At 30.8% G+C, this 23,563-nt stretch overlaps 2 protein-coding genes across 2 annotated transcripts; both read left to right on the forward strand.

Annotated features, from left to right (window-relative positions):
• Window positions 1–358: 358 nt before the first annotated feature.
• On the forward strand, window positions 359–5,384 carry LOC148598557 (uncharacterized). Its single transcript, XM_088560235.1, has 5 exons — window positions 359–450; window positions 1,715–1,917; window positions 2,295–2,372; window positions 4,543–4,617; window positions 5,237–5,384. Exons 2-5 carry the CDS (start codon window positions 1,739–1,741, stop codon window positions 5,382–5,384), a joined length of 480 nt encoding a protein of 159 aa, XP_088416361.1. The 5' UTR covers window positions 359–450; window positions 1,715–1,738.
• Window positions 5,385–8,238: 2,854 nt separating this feature from the next.
• On the forward strand, window positions 8,239–22,780 carry LOC148598558 (uncharacterized). Its single transcript, XM_088561368.1, has 9 exons — window positions 8,239–8,303; window positions 10,832–10,903; window positions 12,994–13,065; window positions 13,522–13,593; window positions 17,481–17,552; window positions 18,544–18,615; window positions 21,120–21,191; window positions 21,530–21,660; window positions 22,667–22,780. Coding segments are annotated over exons 5-9 (348 nt in total). The 5' UTR covers window positions 8,239–8,303; window positions 10,832–10,903; window positions 12,994–13,065; window positions 13,522–13,593; window position 17,481; the 3' UTR covers window positions 22,669–22,780.
• The last annotated feature ends 783 nt before the right edge of the window (window positions 22,781–23,563 follow it).

The raw sequence follows: 23,563 nt of genomic DNA on the forward strand, positions 1-23,563 counted from the left end.
GATCAATATTACTGATATAAGTAATTATTGTATACACAACAACTGACATCAATGCAATGAAGATGAAACATCAGATAAATTTTATCAGAACAGTAACATTTTGAATATAATTACTAACTTAATGTTTGAAATATATTGATTAATCTTCCTCAGAAACCTAGAGACAGATATTGTATGTAATAACTTGTAATGTTGATGACAAATCTACGAAAATCGTTAAATTCCATAAGTACAAATGTAAAAATATTGTTCATCGTCCATATTTCACAAATAATTACTGGAAATTATTCATCAATAATAACAACAAATGTTTACCATTATACATATGTTACTACAAATACTTATGAAAATTGTCATCAGTGTCTCACTCTTCAGACCAACACCTAAGATCTAATCTGTACTATTCTATACACCGTACATACATCTAATAAGGTGAATACATAATACAAGGTAGGAGTGTGTTTTATATTTTGTTTTTTATTTGCTTTAGCTGATTCAATAATATTTTTTTCCTCTCTTCTCGCCAGTTCCCTTAAACATTATGGTTGTTCTTCTCTTGTCCCTTAAAATATTTTGCATATAACCGTGTGTGTTTTTCCACTGTAGATTTGTATGCAGCTTTTATAATAACGTTTATCCATGTTCAGGTAACAACTTTATTTTTAAGGATTATTTTCCGATGTTGTTGAATCCATGGGATTTCTTTCTCTATAATCCAGGCCAATTGAGTTTAAATCTTACCTATATTCAGCCAATAATGGTAGCTCTACTTGTCAGTTTGTCATGCAATTTAAAAAAAAAAACTAAAAGATCAGATATATTTTAGTGCAAGTTAATTAAGATACTGATTTTCAAACTCTCTATCTGTATCTGAGTAGGAATTAAGTGTCTGTCCAGTTGAAGGTTAAGTCGGATTCCAGTTGAAGTTCTTCAATACAAATGAGAATATATAAAGATAATGAAAATTGATCTGAACATCTGTAAAATGGCAAACAAAATTCGTTACATCTATGATTCCAATTCGGTTGGGTGAATGGTATTGGGAATAGAGGGTAGGAATAGCGTGGAACCAGAATCCGAAATGCAGAATCAAAATAATGTATAAGAAATGGAATAAAACGCAAATTTTGAAACCACACTTTTAAACTACTAGTTGTAGTTTCGCATTAAAAATCACGATTTGAATAGTTCGGATTAGATAAGAGTATAAAAAATGTGTTGTAAAATAGTATTATAGTTCTGTTTTAAGAATAGCCAAAATCGACATTTCGTCTGCAAATATATTCGGGATGAAATATCGTTTTCATAAACATACGACGTGTCGATATAAAGGGTTGATTTGGTTCTATTATTGGACAATCTCCAGGAAACACGATATTTCCTCCAGATTTTCTGGTACTATATCGCCCAGTGACTTTGCGATGTGTTTTTTTTTTATACCATATATTACTTAAATGTTGACTGTATTTATTAAAATGAAAATAATATATAGGTGGACATAGCCACAAAAAAGGAAAAGGAAATTAAATGCAACGAAAATAAAAATAAAATAGATTAAAACATAGAAAGCGAGGCCTAAATGTTCGACCTTACGGCCTTTGTCCAGGGGAAAAAGTATTACATGTAATTCTCTGATATGTCTACAATGAATCATTAAAACAAAAAGCAATCTTAGGAAGAGTATTAATTTGGTGTACCCTTCTTTTTGTTTCAGATACTAACGCATACATCAATTATCATGAGTTGCATGATAGCATACCGCCTTATTTGCTTCATGGCAATAACAATGAAATTACCATTAATTGCTGCTCAAGTCTGCAGGGTATGTGAATGTAAAGACAGGGAAATATTTTGTTACAGGCAACACTTCACCAAGATTCCAAGTGATTTGAAGAATTATGCTGAAACAACTTCTTTGTAAGTGTTGGGTAATAAGAAAACCAAAACAAAACAAAACAAAACAAACAAACAAATCTTTGCGTTTTTAGAATTAGTTCATCCTCCAGTAAATCTTTATTCAAATAATGACAGGCATTTTTTCGTAAGGTGACATATAAATACAATGGCATTTAGTTGCAGATATGTTTTCATGCAATGAAATCAAATAATAATAAATAATGCATTTCTTATCCTTTTATAATACTACAAGAGGAATCTTTTCTACATTAACCATCATTGCTCTGTTTACATGTAATTAGTCCAGTGGAGTTTTGATATGCATAATTATTTTTTCCCCTATTTTTCTATGTTCTAATTTTACTCAATATATATGTAACCCTTTTCATTGGTTTCAGAACTTTTTGGCACCACTCCGGTGTGATTTCAAGTATAACAAACAGCGATTTCACCGGACTTACGAAACTAAAGAGACTGTAAGTACTAAATATTACCACTAAGGTCAGGATTTTCTTATTGATAGTGTATTTAACCAGCTTATCTTCCATAAACTGACATGAGCGAGTTTAGTCATTACTACTCCTCGTTCCCTCTGAATGTTGTCTTAAAAGAACCACCCATATCGAGCGAATTATGGGATTTATTATACAGATAGCAGTGTTTTATCAAATATTTCGTTAGTAAAAAAATTATAAATAATACCCAGAAGTTGATTTTGGTAATTTAATTCTCGGATTTCCCCCATCAGAATGACACTACATGTATATCAATCCACCGTTCATAAAATGAAAATTTTGTGTAGAATATAGGGAAAATTTATATGATATATAGGATAATCAATTGGTTGTCGTGAATAACCAAAATATAATCACTGGTGCCAAGAAAACATTAACATTTAAATAGTGACCATATTTGGTTATTCATTCTTTCCAATTAAATCTCCTATACACCCTTATATTCAGCGAAGAGAGTGTGTGGAAATTCCATTTCCAAACAAAATAGAAGAAAAAAGAACGGGGGTGCTTTTAATGACATGTTCGTGGCTAAAGGTACGCATTTTCTTCTCAAAATTTCAATCGTTTTCCCTTCAATTTTGACAAAAAAGTAAATAGACCAAAACTTAAAAAAAAACAAAGAAAAAAAACACGATTTCAATATTTGAGAACAAATACCTCTCCAAGTGAAAGTACAAAAATTAATAGATGATTTTAGGTAAATATTATTCATTTGATATGCGACATAAATGCTGAATCTTTATCCCTTTTTTTACTGGGAATATATATAAGGTATACTAGAAAATACATCTGTATGGCATAAAATTTAGTTCGAACATAAAGGATCGAAACTGCTCCATAGTGAACAAAAATCTTCTCTCGCTGCCAATAAGTAAAAATATGACATACCACAACAATGAACTTTTTTTAAAGACCAACATAAATGAGTGCATTTATCTATCTGATATAATGTCAGTACACATGAACATTGTTGCAACAGCGGTTTTTGTAACACGTTCATTGTGGTTCAAAACATTTGAGCAGTTTCTGGAAAAAAATATAATAAAAATTTTAGATACAAAGTCATTTCGTTTTTTGTACGATGATGTCTATGTCATTCTCTTTTAATCGTTGGCCACATATTAGGCAAACCTCTAGGTATCCACGGCGTGTCCTATATCTCTGTTAGGATAAAAGCAATGTAGAACAAATTGACGAATTTCAGTCTGCGTAATAAAATAATAGATTACAAAAATGAGGTTATATTTTAAGATCAAGAATTTGTTAAGCGTGACATAGTTTTGCTTTCTTCTTTTGTCTACTTTGGATGTGGAAGTTTTTGTCCAGTTTTGTAAACGCGTTTTTCAACAAACGGTTGGCATTCCAATAGGAACAAATTTTGCTCCTCTACTTGCTGACCTATTCCGTCACTCTTATGAGACTGACCTTATAACTGAACTGATCAAAAAGAAAGAATATCGTTTAGGTAGATCCTTTAATCTCAGTTTCAACTGTATAGATGATGTATTATCTTCAAACAATCCTAATTTTGGGGATTTGGTAAAGGATACTACAAACACTGTGACGTCAGCCTTATATCGCATACCCTATCGGTACACCTGGTCTATGCTCCCAGTTTTTAGTGGAATCTGAGTTGCTCATTTGCTTTTGTTACTTTGTATATATTATTTTAGTTACTTTATGTTCTTTGTCGTATTTGTCTGTTTTCCATGTATGTCTGGTCGTTGTTTCTGGATTTCATTCTTTTGATTACCGCTATAACCTTGGTTCCCTTGATTACTCTTGTACACTAGATGCAGAAAAATATGTTTAAATGAAATCTGGCTTGCTCATTTGACTTTTTGTTTTATGTGATTTTTTTGTTTTTTCATGTTTTGGTTGTGAAGGTCTGTTTTTCTTGTCTAGTCGTTGTCCCATGAATATGTTTTCCTATTAAGGTTCTTACACTTTCTCCTTTGATATCCCATTTGATTTAAATTTCGAAAACAATATATGACTTCCATTGCTTATTAAACACACTGTGTCATAATGTAACAGTTTAATTAAAAAAAATTAAAAAAATAACTTTTTTCATGGTACGGTGTCTTGAAGCAAAGTTTACTGCATGTACTTTCAAGGACATTCTTTACAGAGTCATGCGTGAAACGCAAGTCAAAGAAATAGAGCAATCAGCCTTTCACTTTTTTTCTGCTAGCGTCGAACACATGTAAGTACATCATACATGTATTCAAGGTTTAACATTGTTATACTATACACAAAAACACTCCTTGTTTCGAACCATCGATTGTTTATATCCTCATTCCAAATGAAGAATTCCGTATTCGTAATATAAAAATCCAAAATCAGCATATAATCCGACGTACAAATTTGATATATATTATTACAAAAATAAAAAAAAACCTGAAAAATAGCATTATTTGAAAGGTAAAAGGAATTAAATACAAATAAAATGAAGTGAAATACATAGAATTATAGAAATGAGGCCCAATTTGTCGGCCTTGTTGTCTTTGTCAAAGGAAAAAATTGTAGCGAGTTATTGTGCATGTAGAATGTTTAAATAACCTTATCTAAAAACGTGAAATCTCGTTAAAATTCACATAAAATTAAATGATAAAAAACTAAAACTGATTCAACTCATGAAAACCAGTACACCTATATGATTTAAAGTCATAAACCTTTGGATAAGCGTATATGTTAAAATATAATCATTTGTGTCAATGGCTTTACAATTTACGTGTTATTCAAAACATATGACAGATTTTTACTTTTGTTAAGGCAATAACCGAACTAAATATCACGTTTCTAAAATGACTTGTTTATTTCAGATCCATAACCTTTAGTCCATTAGCAACATTACCATTTGACCTTCTTAGTGGTATGACAGCGTTAAAATATTGGCAAGTGCGCATTTTAAGTTGTTTCAGTCCTGGAGTTGTTAAAACAACATTCTACTATACTGTTTACACTAGTTAAATCGTTGTATGACTGTCAGTGTTTTGTAGGGGAGATGATTGTACGGGGTCAGATAGTTTTTTATGCTTTTGTTTGCCTCTAAATATCTCCTCTTGTTTATCATTTATATGTTTTAATAATCATTATATTCACTACCCAAAAGCGAGTTGTACATGGGCCTTGTTACCAGAAAAAAAATCAAGAAGTTTAGGGATGGAGGTTACACATATTATATATTTTCTAATTTTGATAGTACTTATCTTTGCGATTGTCTAATGCTATTTTTCATTGTTTTTGCACCGAAAGTCATCGGGGTCGGTGTGAACCCAATGTTATAGCTGCAGGCAAAGGTGTGATCTTTATGTTCTTATTTCGTATGATCAACGACAATTCTGCATTTCGTTTCGTCCGCTAGACTTTTGTATACTGAAAACCCTCTGAGCCAAGCTTCAAACAGCGTCTAACAAAAAATGTTGCAGCCAGCCTTCCCAGAAAATATAGAAATTTGCAAAGTCAGGAAGAGGGTTAATGATTTACAATTACGTTTTCCGATCGTCGAATAACATTTAATTTATATTCTGTTCGGGAAAATCATTACTGTTGAATATTCTAAGAAAACATAGCATATATAAACCATCTTTTAAAGACTCTTCATGTTTTATGAAACACTAAGTGTTGTGACGTATTGCTTTCCGCTCGTTTAATTTCTTTTTTATCCCTTTATCATTTAAATACTTGGTTCTACCTACAAGTTAAGTGCACTATATTTAAACTTTTCTGTATTGAAATATGTGTGCTTGAAGTGCAAATATGTGGGTTCTAATGTAATTTTCCTTTTCAAGTATGTATATATTGCAAGCTAAAATTTTTTTCTTCATTTTCGCCTGTAATGGCCGTGCAAATTAAAATGCAAAAGTAATTTAAGAAACACGACAAGAATTGTGTCAACGGTATTTTTAACTCTGGAAAAGGTAGCAGTCATTTTTCAAATAGTTACAAACACGCCCAAAAGAGATTGACCATTGGAAATTGAGTATATCTTTTTAGAACTGGATTTGATTTCAGGCTCCATAGTTTTTGTTTTCTGCTTGACGAATGCTGAGTTTTGGTTTGAATGTTAACGAAGTAAAATTTTCGCTAAGCCTGTGAGGTAAACATGCATGTGAGAACAAATTATCACTAAAACGAATGTTGACCATATTTTAGAAGTGTTAAATATATCAGGTACTTTTCCCGGGTTTATTTTTATATTTCAATTAAAGATGTAAGCATACGTGCTATGCAATTTTATTCTGCTTGTTGGGTGAATCCAATGCTCGTTATACACATTAAATGAATATAGTTATTTCATTAAGATTTCTTTCTGTACTTTTTAGGCGTTTTGACGCGAACAGTGTTTCGATTATACCTGACGGTTTTTTTAAAGACTGTAGCAATCTAGAATTTCTGTGAGTAATAAACAGTTTTCGTTTCTTCAAGATGAAACAATCTAAGGTATTTTGTAATGTTTTCTTAAACAACGGATAAGCAGTTTTCTTATCTGTCCACCAGTTTGATATAAATGTCACAACACACTATATAAATTGTTGTAGTGTGTACTTTGTACTTGTCTTAATTTTGATCACGAATTTGGCGCGTCTATAACGTCAATATATATACTCTAAGGACATTTGTTTTCACTTTTCTGGCGTCGGTTTCACAAAAAGTCGTAAGTGTAAAATTGACCATAAGTAATGACGTCATAAACTAAAATATCATTGTGATTTACGATCAATTTCACACGCCAGGTAGGTATATTTTCTTCTTAACCAGTGTTATCCAACCCGGAGGACAAATTGTGCCTTTCTTTCTTCGTTTTATTGCGTATTATTTTAATTTTATTTGTTTATATAGTTTATTTACGATTTTAAAATGTGTCAACTTTTATTTATTCATGATTTATATTTCGTGGTTGGATAAACCACGTAAAGACTGATATACTTTTCTTGTAATGACTCTTACTCGATTGAATAGGGCATATTACTCATTCAATTAAGTATGAAGTATATATGCAGCATTGAAAATGGGACAGTGTGACTTTATTTGTGACAATTGGCAGAATAAATAAGAAATGAATTTTTAAGGAAGTAATGAGTAATTAAAAATAATAATAATAAAAACAAATGAAATCAGACTGAGGTGAATTTGAGTATAGTCGTGAATAATAGGACACGCCATATTTGTTAGTGGCGGAAGGGGACAATAAGGTTTGGCTAGAGTAGGCATATTACCCCAAAAGCGTTGTGTAGATGCAGGACCAATGTAAATTTTAATCGAAATTCAAACTCGATTAAAATCCACATTAGTATTTTCTGAATATATAAATGAAAATATACAATATGCATGCCCGATTTGAACATGTGGTCAAAATTTAAACAGGAACCTTACAGCTAATTGTCAAAATGCAATCTAAGTGGCCATTGTGAAATGTTTAACTCTAATAAATAAAAGTAAATTAGCGACAGTAAATTAAATTATTGTTAATTTTGTATTGATTTATGAGAAATTGAACAATGAAGTGTTTTTATAAAATTGTTTGATCTTAAAAATGCTTTTTTTAAAATTTTATTTTGAAATGTTAAAATAGTAAATATCAACACACTGGATAAGGCTTAATTTTCCAAAAAAAGTTAAGGGTGTTATATTCCAATGCAAACCCAGTTATCTCCGATAAAAATAAGGAAAAATATTAATAAAAACCCTAACGCACAAACCTTACATGAACCTTCGAGTTTCACCAGGTTTCTAACGTACATCGATTCTGTAGCAGGTTTTATTCATATTATCATTATTGGTTCTGACATTTATGTATTCAAATATTTCTTCTAGATTTTTTTCTGGTAACCAAATATCTAGTATAAATGAAAGAACCTTTCAAGGACTTGCTAAAGTTTCCCATTTGTAAGTATAAAATTTAGTGAGGTGAGGTTATACATAAAATAAATAGACCATCCTTTACGTTAATGTGACATAGCAGGATGTTAATATTACAGAAGCTGGTCACTCCTAACATATATACTTTACAAAAAAATATTCATGCGTCCTTTTAAACATATAAGGTTTACAATTGATATATGCATTTTTATTTGGGGGGAAAGAGCAAATATTTTTGGATTTCAGTTATATTAGTTATAAAATTAACAAAATGATAACTCCTAAGTTATAATGAAAACACCGAGGAAAGGTGTGTTCTCAAAACACATAAATATAATAAAAATCTCAAAATTTACCTATTACAATCAATGATTATTTATAAGTTATATCAGTAACTACCCAAGGTAAAAATTAATGAAATTGATCAACTAAAAATTGTAACTTAAAGTTGCATTAGCTGTCGTTTTCGTAAATTTTTGTTTCTGTTGAAATGTGCCTCCACTTTGAATTATTTCTACTTAATTATACTTTTCCTGTTTCCTGCATAATTTCAATTATTATCCGCAAATAAAATGCATTAAATACATAAAATAGGTGTCGGTACATTTTTTGTCGTCAAGACAAAAATTGACCTACATGAATTTGTATGCATATGACTTCTGGAGACCTTCATTCGCGCATGTGCTGTAAGGGTCGATTTGAAGAAAAAAAAATCTGATTGCGAACGAAAGTGGTTAATCAACGGCAAGGAAGACCGACGGACTCAAGCCGTAAAAGAAAAAAAGAAAAAAAAATATAATGCAAGGATCCTTTTGCAATTTCTTATTGTGATATGATATGGCACAAATATGGTCAGAAATTGCCATTATTTATTTGAAAACTAATCAAGAAATATATTAAATGAAATGTAAACAAGACACGTGCTTACCTATATATCCGCTATTGGTATTTTTTTTTACCAAAGTGAAAGTATTTTTAATTTAGGTGAATGTCCTGTCGGCAATCTTCGGAAGTTATGGCGAAAAATAAAATCAGATTAGAGCTTTAGATCTTATTTAATTAAAAAAAACCGTTGTTTTCACAATATTCTCGGTATTTTCGGCATTTATTGTTTCAACTGCATTACTACAAACTTAATTTTTTGAATCAGCAAAATCCAGTAGAATCAGAACTGAACACATTTAGCAGCTAATGCAGCTTTAAAAATTTCAAACTCATTATCATGCAATCAAAATTATAACGTGTTAAAAGAATTTATTTAATCTTTAAATCGGTACATATTTCTTTCACAAGAAATAGGTATATTCATTTAGACATTTTTATTGTTATTAGGCATAGACAGAAAATTTACTGTGTCAGACAAGGACTAATGACAGTGTAAGACAAGGAAATGTGACTTGCATCTGGTCCATGCTCCCAGTTTTTAGTGCAGTCCCAGTTGCTCATTTGCTTTTGTTACTTTGTATGTTTGAATTTAGTTACTTTAGTGTGTTGTATATGTCTAACATTGTCAGATTTCCATATCTAACATTGTCAAATTGTCATACATAAAAGAAATATCAGGAGAACCGAGGTAATAGCGGAAATCAAAAGAATATAATCCAGGGACAAAGGCCAGACATGTTAAACAGACAGACACACACAGAAATAATAATAATAAAGTGACTAAAATCATACATACGAAGTAACAAAAACAACTGAACAACTCGGACTCCACTGAAAACTTGGTGCATGGACCAGGTGTACTGGTAGGGTAAATGTTCTCTGCATGCCTAGAAACATCAGCCGATTTGCTCATAAAAAAGTTTATAGAAACATTAGACATATGTTTCTATGTTAGACATAGAAACGTGCAATGTTAGACATGGAAACTTCAAAGTGTTAAACATGTTAGACCTGGAAACCTGACAATGTAAGTCATGGAAATCTGACAATGTAGGTCATGGAAATCTGACAATGTAAGTCATGGAAACATGACAATGTAAGTCATGAAAATCTGACAATGTAAGTCATGGAAACCTGACAATGTAGGTCATGGAAATCTGACAATGTAAGTCATGGAAACATGACAATGTAAGTCATGGAAATCTGACAATGTAAGTCATGAAACCCTGACAACGTGGGTCATGGAAATGCGACAGTGTTAGACATGTATCTGTAAAATCCCACAATATTAGACCTTGTAAGACAATAAAATGAGACTGTGTTAGACACGGAAATCTGACATTGTTAGACAAAGACATTTGGAAGTGTAAGGTATGTTAGTGCGACACAGTCCGACACACAAATGTAGCACTTTTCACATATAAATGTGACTGACAGACATTTATGTGATATGTCGAATAGACGTATAACAAGACAAAACTGTATAACATTTTAGATCAGAACCAATGTGATATTTTAAATCGAACTTTTAGAGATTCGAATGTTGGCTTTGTCTATATATTGTACTGAACAAAACATGAAGAAAAATGAAGATATAAAAAAATGCGGCAGTAAGTCCGTAAACTATATATATATAAATACATCAATAACAATGTGTAATATTGTTGCAGGGATCTTGGTAACAATAACATTTCTAGTTTACAGAAAGATGTATTTAAAGATTGTGTAAATATCCAATTTTTGTAAGTAAACATAGCCATTCTTATTCAGGTATATCTGAAATACAATTTTACGCCATACAACTTTCTAAAACCAGTATAACTATTAAAATCTAGAAAATTAGATTTATGCATGTATTTCCACCACATTCTCGAAAGGAATAAGTTCGATTTTATATTGGTTTCTCTATAACAGACAGTGATTGTAATATTTCATCTATGTGTTGGATTTAGAAACTCAACAGGAATCACTAAAAACAATCTCACAGCTGAATCAGTATATTATAATTAGATTAAGCCTCTTTCGCATATATTAACTTCCTCACTAATTGCTTCCAATACGGATCTTCACACTTAATACTTCTGCAGCGGTATCAATTCAGTATGGATCCTGAAAAAAGGTCTCAACGCTAGCTTATTATCGGAATTTGAGAGCATCAAGAACTATGAGTTTTTAACCATTTTTACTACAAATGTCCTATACCTAGTTGAAATCTTGCCTTAAACGGATCGTCGTTTCTCTGATAAAAAGATAAACACCGGGGTAAGAGTACGAACTTCTTGTCCGATAAAGACTCTCCTAGTACAACGCAAATATACTTTAAAAGTGTTGGATTTTATTGTTTCGAAAACATATTTGTACAGTAGTTTTTTTGCCATGAGTTAAAAATATGTGGTTTAGACAGGTTTTTGGTTTATTCGGTTTAGGCAGGCCTTTGGTTTATTCGGTTTAGGCAAGATTTTTACCTTTATGTTTTTTATTTAAAATTGTTGACTTTAAGGTCGATTTAAATATAAATTTAATTGTATTACATACTACATTAGCGTGAAAGGACATCTGGTTTTAGAAATGCCGATCATCTGTAAAAAAACAAAACAAAAAATAAAAAACAAAACAAAACAAAAAACAAAACAAAACAATAAAAAACAAAAACGAAAACAAAACAAAAACAAAATAACACTGTCATATCAGATTAATATATTTGGACCTGAAAAAAAAAAAGGGACACGAATTTTAAGCCGTACCGTTTCCTTAATCGAAAAAGGGTTCAACATAGAGAATGGCATACTAACAAAATTAACAGTTTTAATTTTTACTCCACTTGAATTCATTTTCACACCTTTATAAAATTACAAGCTTATAATATTTCTAGGTTTTGTTAAAAGATGTTTTAAAAGAGTAACTTTTCATTACAACATTTGCCGAAAAATTCTAACATAGAACGCGAGATTGCCAACATTAAAGACTATAAATTTCAACATAAAAGTCGGAAATACCAACTTTAAAATTGACAACCCCAACAGGTCGATAATTCCAACTTTTTAGTGAAAAATTCTAACTTTAATGCCGATAATAAAAAAAGAGACAAAAAACAGTGGGTTAATTTAGGAAAGTAATGTGATACAGGGAGCATGAAATATTTACACTTATCTAAACTAGATAAACCAAAAATCTTTTTTTTAACCCATGTCAAACAGTTTAAAATATTTGGACACAACTTTCAAATCGGATCTATTCTTTAATCCAAAAGGGGTTCAATATAGACCATTGAATACTAACAAAAATTAACGATTACAGTTTAAATTTTACTACACCTGGGCCCATTATAAAACTTGTTTTGAAAATAACAAACACAGTCATTCTAGGTCTTCTGTTAAACATATTTTAATGGTGTATCTTCTCCTCAAGGCTTTTATCAAAAAAAAAAAAAAAAAAAAAAAAAAAAAAAAAAAAAAAAAAAAAAATGTTGTATTTGTACTGTGCTATGACTGTAAAATTGCCCAAATATTCTTTATTCCTGTAGGACTAGAAATAAAACTTGACAAAAACCTGTTTGAAACTTTATAAAATTAGTAGAAAACCTGTTTGACTTACAGGAAACTATTGTAAGACTGTTCTGATACAGATTGCCATGGTAATTAAGTAGGTTTATAATTGCAATTGACTATGTTTAGACATATGAGAAATTAGGTTGAGGCGAAAAGTTCAACACATGGTTGGTGAAAATTTACTTACATATAATTTAAAAACGTACAAATTCAATTATATAAATAAAACATGTTATTACAGTCTGAAAATATATTTATCATACAATTTTGGGAGTCTTTTATAGGATTTTATATACCAACCAGCTTACGAATATTGATGGCAGTGTCTTTCAAGGCCTTTCCAAACTAAAATATCTGTAAGTTGAAAACAAGTTAATGTGTGAAAGTGGAAACGTAAAATAAGTACGGTCCAATAAAAATCAGTCCAGTTTTCACTAATTTCTGATAGGGCCTTCTACAGCGTCTAAAAGTGTTCAAGGGTACCATGATTCTAATGAAAATCAAACGAATGTAAATCAAAGATAAAGACTAGGCAGGGAAAACTGGCACATATAACAGAACCATGAAATTACCGAAATGATACGTACAAAGAAACAAAAGTAAATGCATAACTCGGACTCCACTAAAAACTTGGAGCATGACAAATAGTGTTTCTTGAATCTCAGACACTATCTTGAACTTGCAGGATTACTAAATGTCTACTTAATCAAATCGATTTATTTTTCTAAATTTCCAATCCACAAAACTATAAACGAATTCATATATTTATATGATTTTTTTTGGAAATAATGCCATTGAATTAACCTTTCCAGGGGCCTGGCTTCTAACAAGATATCCACTATATCTGAAGGACTTTTTCAAGGTCTTGTTGAACTGACATACCTGTAAGTACAATTAAAGCTATTCAGATTATCAGTAATTATAAATCACACATACACAGGCAAATGTGCCACACATAAGAATCATATGGTTTGCATCATATGATTATCATATGAATTGAGCACCATATGATAATCATTTCAGTTAACATATGATAATCGCATGGTTATCATATGATAATCACATGTTTTTGCAAAACCTATGATTAGGATATGTTTTCAAGCCTATATCATCATTTGAGAATCACATGATTATCATATGACTACCACATGATTTATATCATATGATTTCATATGATTACCATATGATTATCATATGAATTGAGCACCATATGATAATCATTTCAGTTAACATATGATAATCGCATGGTTTTCATATGATAATCGCATGGTTATCATATGATAATCACATGTTTTTACAAAACCTATGATTAGGATATGTTTTCAAGCCTATATTATCATGTGAGAATCATGTGATTATCATATGACTACCACATGATTTATATCATATGATTTTCATATGATTACCATATGATTATCATATGAATCGAGCACCATATGATTATCATATGTGGCACATTTGGCTGTGTAGGAATGATTGTAGTTTTGTATCGTTCTCACATTTTTGATAAATATGTTATAATTAGAAAGCGATAACCATAAAAACAGGTAAGGTGAAATATTTCGATAAGACAACCTCTAATTTTAGATTTATTTTGGTAAAGCTTCTTTCAGGGTAGTGCTTTTTTTTCATTTAAAATTCCTCAATGGGTGAATGTTATTATTTATAGTGATAATAACAATAGACTTTCCGTACCATTATCTCCCTCACAAAGTATATATAGACAATGGTGTCCTAGCAACTAATTGTACTTCCAGCATCAAGTTATTCCATCATATTGATGTTTATATATATATACGTTCTGCAAGAGGTTGCAACTATAATATCGACTTTTAAGATAGATTTCAGTGTTCTTCATGGTCGGAAATATGACACGAATAACAAAATAGTGTCTGTTTCAAATGTCATACCGACCAACCTCCGTCATATGAATTTCCTCTGTCGCAAATCCTCTCCTTCAACTATCATTACGATGTCTAGAAATATTAACGAAATACCCATCCTGCCGTGGAACACGAGCTATAAACTTTTAGTAGGGTTTATTTTGTTCATTTCTTGTGTTTGTTTTTAGAATTTGTGGCCCTGTTTTCAGCTTTATTTTTAACAGATTTCCCGACTGACCAAATCTCAGGATTTTTATTTTTTTCACTGTATAATAGTAAACTAAAGACAAATACAATATATATGGATTTGGTGGCTGTATTCAGAACAAATGTCACTAAAACACAAGTTCGTTCAACGGTCAAACATAATTCGATGCATGCATGTCAAAAAATAAAATAAAATAAAATAAAATAAAATAAAATAAAACAAAAACAATTTTAATGGCTCTCAAACTTATATTTCCTTTAGAATGTCTGCTCCAAAACTGCTTTAAGGTAATTGTTTACGTCAAGATTGGAGCTATATGCATTAATTATATAACTGTATGCTCATTCCGAAATCTGACCTTTGTACATTTTACATTTACAAATATCAGATCATGATATATGATATAAAAACAATAAAAAAAACGAACAAAAAAATCCCCCAAAAAACTATAACAAAAACCATAACAAAAACTCAAAACACAAACGTAAGTACAAAAAAAAACCAAACAAATACAAAATCAAAATCAAAATGAAACGAACCGAAAAACAAAACTACAAAAACAACAACAATATTAAAAAAAAATAGAAAAACAAAAACAAAAACAAAAACAAAATCAAGAAAAACAAAAACAAAGCAAAACAAAAGAAAAGGCGATAACTATAGAAATGATATAATTGAAACCCGTAACGTCAGCAGTAGACTTATTCCAGTACATATACGTCAAAATCCTAATACCTTGTACGTGAATAGAAAACGAAGACGATCTTCATGCATAATATAACGAAATTCATACAATAGGTTACCCATTAACATAAAGATAAGAACAAGACGTCACAAAAAAGAGAAACAAATTAATAAAAAAATTACACAATAAGAAGCTGTCAAAAATTATTTACATGTATGGAAAAATTCATTAGATAATAAAAAATAAGTAGAAAAGAGTAAATAAAATAAAATAAAAATAGATAAAGTCTTGGTGTTGTATATGTCTCTGATGACCAAACCAGGTGTGATTCGATAGTAGTCTGTAATATCTCTCGAAAAAGTCAAATACAAATCTAACTTTCCAAAAAAAAAACATTCCAAAGACAGTTCAATATTTTCACATGTAAGTGCTAGAACCTTTAGTTTTTTTCTTTGTTACATGTTCAGTTTATTCATTCCAATTTGAAAAAAAAAGAGTTTCATATTAGTTACTGCTAGCAATACAACTGTTTCTAGTGCATTAACTATTTCCAATTTCGTTTGATTTCTACACAATCAGAGACCATAGAGCCTGTTTTTTGTACAAATCAGGCAAACTGGGAAAATTCGAAACATGCTCGTCAGAAATCCATCTTTATGACAATATAGTTTCACTCAAGGATACTTTCACTATTTCAATAATCCATTATTTGATCTCTGTATCACTAAATTCGCCCAGATATGTTTTGCTAGTATATTCGTAAAATGATGCCTCTGGAGGAGTTATCTGTCCTTAAAAAGTTCGGTTTCAGTTCATTTCAATGAAATTATATTTTAATTTACCAAAATGATTATGGACATATTGTAATTAATCCTTGATTTTGATGATGAAAATAGTTAAACTTAACTTTCAAATGGTTGGTTTTGTCATTCTATGTCCCCCCACTGCCTGGTTTTAAAAGAGATTAATTCTTAAACCTTTGGTTTGTCTATTAAGTATCAGTCTTTGTACAAATCAGACAGGAGGTGACTCATGCATGTCAAAAACCCACCAAATTCACTTTTATTTCTTGTTCAGAAACCTTCATAGACTACAAAACCAGTCTTTGTTTTTCATTTGGGTGTTGCACTTTTGAGATAAAATTTATATAGATTGTACATGAAATAAGCACTTTGCAAGAGTTATCGTACTTGATTTTGTTCGATTTGGTTGATTTTAGTGGGAGATAAATATATCATTTTCTCAAAATTGCTGATCTGAAAGTACAATTGTTTCTTAAAAATATAGCATATGTAGATTGAAAAGCATTCTTAGATTGGTGGATTATTCTTCATTGTGAATCACTTTATTAGGGACAGTGTCTGAATTTCATATGGATTTCTACTATTAGATTATTTAATATATTTTTCAACGAGAGGGAGTTTTTCATCCTTATCTCGTCGAGAGGCTTTGGGAGTTGAAAAAATATTTAATAATCAGTTTATCCTGTTTTTCTGAATTGTAAGGTATTAGTTTTCTTTTATTTTCAGTAGTCCTGACCTAAATATGTAAGTTTTATAAGCGCTGCAAGATTTCTTTTCGGGACTATTTTGCGGCGACGTGCTACGTTACGTCACGTATGTTGTGCAGCTCTGATACACATCATTTGAAAAAAAAAATCGGTTAGACATGACGATCGCGTTTAAACTTTGTGGAATTTATTGGTATTTATTTTTTTCTAATCGGGTAAGTTACTGTATTTAATCATTTTCCATTGTAGACTAGACAATATTCCCACGAATTAGCCATTATTTCATTCGCAGTAACAACGAGACGGTTATTTGGGTTGTCAAATATTCCTACGCTGTTGTTTGTATGACACGCGAAGGCATAGAAACTATCGATAATTTTCATTTTCACTTGACTAACGTGAGATTGAAAATGATCGTATAGCAAGATCAAAGGAATTTTAAACAAAATAGCGATAATTATTAATATGTGTCAATTTAATTGTAGGATGTTGAGTGGGAATCAGATTAGCAAAGTACCAGCTAATGCCTTCAACACTAACACCAAACTTCAAACTTTGTAAGTGGTGTTTTTATGGTTTTACTTTTAGTAAAAATACACTTCGTTTTCCGTTTAAAATATAGATACACAAATAGTAAAAAGTATTTATGGTACACCAAATATCCTAACGATTAAATGAGTGAGGTTGTTTGGTCTACATATGCAAGATTTTTACATAACAAAATCCACTCTGTAATCATACATGTATCTGCATGGTTGAGAAAACCATACATTAGTCACCTACTGAAACTGAATTCTCGTTTCGTTTTTAAAATTATGAAATGAGTATTTGCCGAAGTAATTAGGTCAAAGAACTATATTGATATTTGTTAATAAGCGATAGTTTTCTTTTTGAAGAATTAATTTTTATGCAACCCAAGGGAGGGACAAAGAATGGCGTATCTGTCCTTTGCATAATGATGGAAACTACACAGGAAAATTTATTTCACATGATTTTCACATGAATTTTACATGATATTTACCTGATTTAAGCAAATAAACTACATGACAGAGTTCACGTGAAATTCAGGTGAATCGAGTCTTCGTGTGAAATTCACTTGAATTGTTCACAAGAAATTTGTGTCAAGAGAATTTGACGTTAATTGCATGTAAATGAGTAATCAAGGAAACTAAATTCTAGCGGAAATCAAATGAATATAATCCAGAGACAAAGATCAGACATGGAAAATAGACAAACACAACAAAGAACATAGAATAATTAAAATAATGCATACAAAGAAACAAAAGTAAATGAGCAACTCGGACATCCCTAACAAAACTGGGAGCATTGACCAGGTGGACCCGTACGATAAGCGACTTCTGCTATTCAGAAACACCCACCAAGGCTCGATTAACATGAATGGCACGTGAACAATATTTTCCTCTTAAACTGGTTGTACATGCTTTCCTTTTTTGTTTGATAATCCCCCATAATTGCGTCATTGGTTTTGTAGTTTCCGATTTTTTTTCACGTTTAATGCTTAATTACACCTTTTCATGTTATTTGTAGAAATCTTGAAGACAATGAGATTACATCACTGCCAAATGGATTGTTTAATAGTTTGACGTCATTAAGGATAGTGTGAGTATAAAATTTGTTTAATACATGGTGAAAAAAACATTGTCTGGTGTAGTTTCTAAGAAAGGAAGTTATGTATATTAGAACAATAATATCCGTGCAACTTAAATTGCGATCGATTTCCGATCAGTCATTTATTCGTCAAACCGATCCATGAAACTGGTGATTGCATCACGTGACCACTCGATGGTTAGTATATTTTACGTTGTTTCGTTTCTGAATTTTCATACATATTTACATAATGCAGTAGATTCAAATATCAATTAATTACTTCTATTTAGCATTTGTTTTATTTGAAACAAAACACATCTGTGGATTTGATATCATTAAAATTTGGGTAATTTTATGAGGTAGTATATTGGATTCGTCCCAGTGAAAATTCTAACTTTACATCAATCGCTCATATGTAATTTTACTTGACAAAACCGCGGTCAGATAGGTCACCAGTAATCGGTTATTGATCTGTTATTGATCAATCAATCAGTGGTGATTGATCTGTCAAAGAGTTGCACGGATCGCTTCAGGGAACATATTCATTATCACTTCCGGTCGCACTCGATAATGATTTTGTATACATGTTGAAAAAGAATATATGCATAAAAAAAATAATAATTACTGGTCTAGTACTGGGATATAGAGTGTGAGGATAAAAAAGAAATTTAAGGTTCACCTTTTGACAGATATAGCCTCAATTTCACCACTAATATCCCTCCGTCAACAGACAAAATGTGTATCTAGAATAATTGTAAGGCCTAACATCCCATAGATATTAAATACTTTTTATGTAAATTTATTTCAAGAACTAGCCTGGTGTTGTTTTTGTTTTACTATGTTTCTTATGTATTATAGGTGAACTCAATTCATATTGACATGCTGGTCAATAGACTGACAATAGCCACATATACTAAATAGGTGATTTAAACTGTGTAAATGAGTAGGCAATATCAATTAAACCTCAAGTGTTTGCTTATTTTTGTGCTCTCTGCAGAATTAAAAAGAAAATAACCCTGCAAGTCAGGTGAGTTTTTAATTTAATTTTACATGAACTTAATGTAACTTTTTCATATCTAGGTGATGCTATGCCTTAAAAATGTTCTAGATACACCGGTTTGTCTATACTCAGAGGGAAATTAGTAATATAATTTGGGGTCATCTTTGTTGAAAAGTAACAGTAATGAAGAACCTTAAATGTTATTGTAGATAAACCTTACGCCATTCACGTAAACACAATTGTATGGGATGAGTTATATGAGAGGTCACTTTATGATAATTTTCAGTTGATATAGTTAGTTCTCTCCCCTTGATTAATGGCAATCAAAAGAAAATCACCCATATATGTGGTTACAGAGAGATGTTTTTGAGAAGGAGAAAGATTCATGTGGCAAACAAGTGAATATAAGTTAAACAGAGGGTTTATATATTCTTTTCAGTAATTCTGTTAACTCATCTCAACAGAAATGATAGGGATATATGGTGTTCAGTGGGTGTCTATGCAAAATCCACTCAGTGGGTGTCACATGACAAATTTTGTTTCCAAAAAATTTTCACTCCTTTCATATCACAAATCCTTTCTCAAAGTTGAATGTTGGTGTTTGACTAACTTTAATAATTAAAGGGATAAATGAGTTTATATAGAAAGCAGTGAAATTCATTCGAGAAAGGGGGATGACTCCTTCATTTGAGAAAATTTTTTGTTGCTTTGTTATGGAATTTTAAATGTATTTTAATGCATATTCAGTATCATCCATCAAGCATAAAATAATCAGTGGGGTAAAAATTACCCTGTGCCGCCCGTATTATAGGATCTGCCTGATGGTTTTAAATGGGCAGCCACGACATATATTTTCACCTGAAATTTAAACCAGGGGTACAGCTTGTAATTCTTCATCCCATTAAAACAAATAAACTGTGAAATCCGATTTTCTTTCAAAGACAAATAAAAGTCATACGGACTTTGTTTTCAGTCTAGACAATCAGTAATAATACACCAAATGCTGCTAATGAGAGGTTTCTCCTTGAAACACGTGTACAGCATATCGAAATTTACAATATATAAAACTGGTATTTTTTGTATTTAAGAACCACTGGGTCGATACCACCGTGGGTATTCACCAAATCAGTAGTCAGACTTGTCTGACCCTGAATTATATCACACATTTTATGTACCCTATTTATGAAATCTTGCAGTACTCCATTTTTTTTAAATACGTAAAACACCGAGGTTTCATTCCTTGCATTTCATATGGTAGAACCTCTCGGTGATGGACTTGGCTTCCTATTTCGATAAATTTGGTTATAAGTACTTCTTGTATACAACTAATATTTTGATTATGATCTTTCTACATATCTGATTTTAATGCTGCTGATGAGAGGTTACTCCTTGAAACACTTGAACAGCATATCGAAATTTACAATATATAAAACTGGTATTTTTTGTATTACATATGATTGTTTTCCTGTATCGCAATGTTTGTATGTGTAAAAGCAATCATTTTAATTATTCGCAGGAGATTGGCAAGAAATAAATTATTGATTTTGAATTTCAATGAATTTAAAGACAAGGACCAAGTCAGGATGTTGTAAGTTTTCTAGTTTCACACAGGTTGTTAATTTACGAGCGATCCTGCAAATTAAATTTTATTCATGCGTTGTCTTAAATCATTTGTAGATTTGATTGTAAGACAAAAACATTCCACACTTAATGTTATAATGTCTTTCCTTGTTGCAAAGACTTAACGAACAAACCAATATGCATGGTTTTGTTATGAATAAACTCGTAAATATGCACTCAGTGTCAATAATTTCAAATGGCTACAAACACATTCACAGCGAGTAAAATTTTAGATTCGTGCACTTTGTTGTAAGTTTAATTTAGAAATGAATATGTATATTTTTAATATCAATGTTTCGTTGACAGATCACTAGCTGGAAACCCGCTCGTTTGTGATAGGTCTTTGGGTGACATATTTGACTGGGTGAACACTAAGAAAATAATTACGGATTCTAAATGTCAGAACTCGAAGCTGATTACAACCGTTCCAATTTTGTGTATGTAGGAGTAATTTTTTGTCCAGATATATCCATACAACTTTGCTATTTAGTTAATTCCTCTCTCTCTCTCTCTCTCTCTCTCTCTCTCTCTCTCTCTCTCTATTTTGCATTGCCTCACTCCAATTCCCTATGCCAATGTGTCCAATTCTCCATATAGATATCCCCATATTTCATACCTTATTTGAATTTAACATAATTCAATCTAAATGGACGTCACATTTTAACTAATTTTGCTACTTCCATCACAAGAATACTGTCAAACAAATAACAGTTAATTATCTGTCAATTATGTAAGCACGTAAACAAATATTAGGCTGTACATTGTGGATTTTCCCACAATGTAGCCCATATCATTCAAATAGTTAAATAGATAATACAGGCAAATGGACATAAATAATGTCATGGTGACATTCCATTTGATACAAAATAAATCGATTTGCTATGAGAGAACCTAGCAATCATCAGATGGCTTGTTACAAATCAAATTAAATAATCATATTATTAACACATATTTTGGGAAATTTACAAACTTACTATAATAAACAATATGTAGACAAAAAAAATTAACCCTTAAGATCGTATGTAGTAAAATGACTTTTAATACACCATCCGATAACATGATACTTCCAGAGATCAACAAAAGGTCTTCAACAAGTGTAACCACACATATAAGTATGCTCTGAACGACCCCGATAACAGACAACAAAAGTAATAAAATAAACGGTTGCATTACGATGCCACTTCATAAATAATCTTAAAAGTGATTTAAATTACTCAATAACACATGCAATTCTCTTCATGGAATACCTCAATAAATTTATTTGATTAGTAGATCGATGTATATGCCAATCAAAATTTATTGTGTAACAAATTGAAAAAAATGTGCCACAATGATTTTGAGCATTGATAAGTACGAACAATGTCAAATCATATTGTGCACAAAGAACATATAAATATTTCTTCAATCATTTTCTGAATTACACATTGCCTAATTTCATTGTAGAAACAACGACTAGCCTGTCGACAATTTCCAGCAATTCAATTGGGAAACAATTCATATAACAGACAGATAATATTTTATTATTGGTGATGGCAATACTATCTACTATTGATTTGATGGTGAACTTTTTCTATGTTTATTGAATATACAATTTACATATGTAAGGAAGAATTCACGGGCACGATGTAGATACTAATGAACAAATGGTTGTAAATCATTAACTTCCATATCTTAAGAGTTGTAAAAAACAAATAAAAAAAAAACAAAAAAAAAAAAAAAACGAAAACAAAAGCCAAGGACATAACTTCTGGGAAATTGGATCAAAGTGCTTTCATATATATATATATTGCTTTTATATTTAGGAAAACATAATTGTTAGAGGACAAAATAACTTCAAAATAAGTATTGCATCGTTATCTTTTATTTAGAAAAAAAAATTCTTATTCTCAAGACGATTTCATTCAAAATTTGAATATTTAAAAAAAATTACATCTTCTAGTATCGTAAGTAAAATTTCAAAAGAACACACAGAATTGTTTTCGTTGATTTAAAATGCAAGGTAGATATTACACAGATCTTTTTACTTTCAATCAACATGAAATCAAACCAGGCAATGATTCGTGTATTACAGTAGCTCAATTTGTCAATTCTAATAAAAAATATAGTTCAAATTCGATACATGTGTAAAAACATGCATCGTTGTGCATACACGCATTTGGGGATTTTATAATATAATTAGTTTTGTTACATTTTGACATGGAAAATAGTCCGTATTGTTGAAAGATCATATCCAATACTTTTATTGGTTAGATGTTCCCATTTGTTTTCAAAGATGACCTGAATGAACATACTGTAAATTTTTAAGATAAAGAACTTAATTTTGATATGACTGAGCATACA

This window comes from Perna viridis, chromosome 14 (assembly GCF_037379345.1).
Source record: "Perna viridis isolate PV_CMFRI_1.1 ecotype Kerala chromosome 14, ASM3737934v1, whole genome shotgun sequence".
Classification (NCBI taxonomy): domain Eukaryota; kingdom Metazoa; phylum Mollusca; class Bivalvia; order Mytilida; family Mytilidae; genus Perna; species Perna viridis.

What these genes read in the sequence shown, in the direction of transcription:
- LOC148598557 (XM_088560235.1), top strand. Translation starts at nt 1,739, where the DNA reads ATGAGTTGCATGATAGCATACCGCCTTATTTGCTTCATGGCAATAACA. An exon ending in CTTACGAAACTAAAGAGACT is followed by an intron (nt 2,373 to 4,542) that starts GTAAGTACTAAA and finishes CATTCTTTACAG; the next exon opens with AGTCATGCGTGAAACGCAAG. An exon ending in TCTGCTAGCGTCGAACACAT is followed by an intron (nt 4,618 to 5,236) that starts GTAAGTACATCA and finishes TGTTTATTTCAG; the next exon opens with ATCCATAACCTTTAGTCCAT.
- LOC148598558 (XM_088561368.1), top strand. Translation starts at nt 17,482, where the DNA reads ATGTTGAGTGGGAATCAGATTAGCAAAGTACCAGCTAATGCCTTCAAC. An exon ending in AACACCAAACTTCAAACTTT is followed by an intron (nt 17,553 to 18,543) that starts GTAAGTGGTGTT and finishes TGTTATTTGTAG; the next exon opens with AAATCTTGAAGACAATGAGA. An exon ending in AAGGACCAAGTCAGGATGTT is followed by an intron (nt 21,192 to 21,529) that starts GTAAGTTTTCTA and finishes TTTCGTTGACAG; the next exon opens with ATCACTAGCTGGAAACCCGC.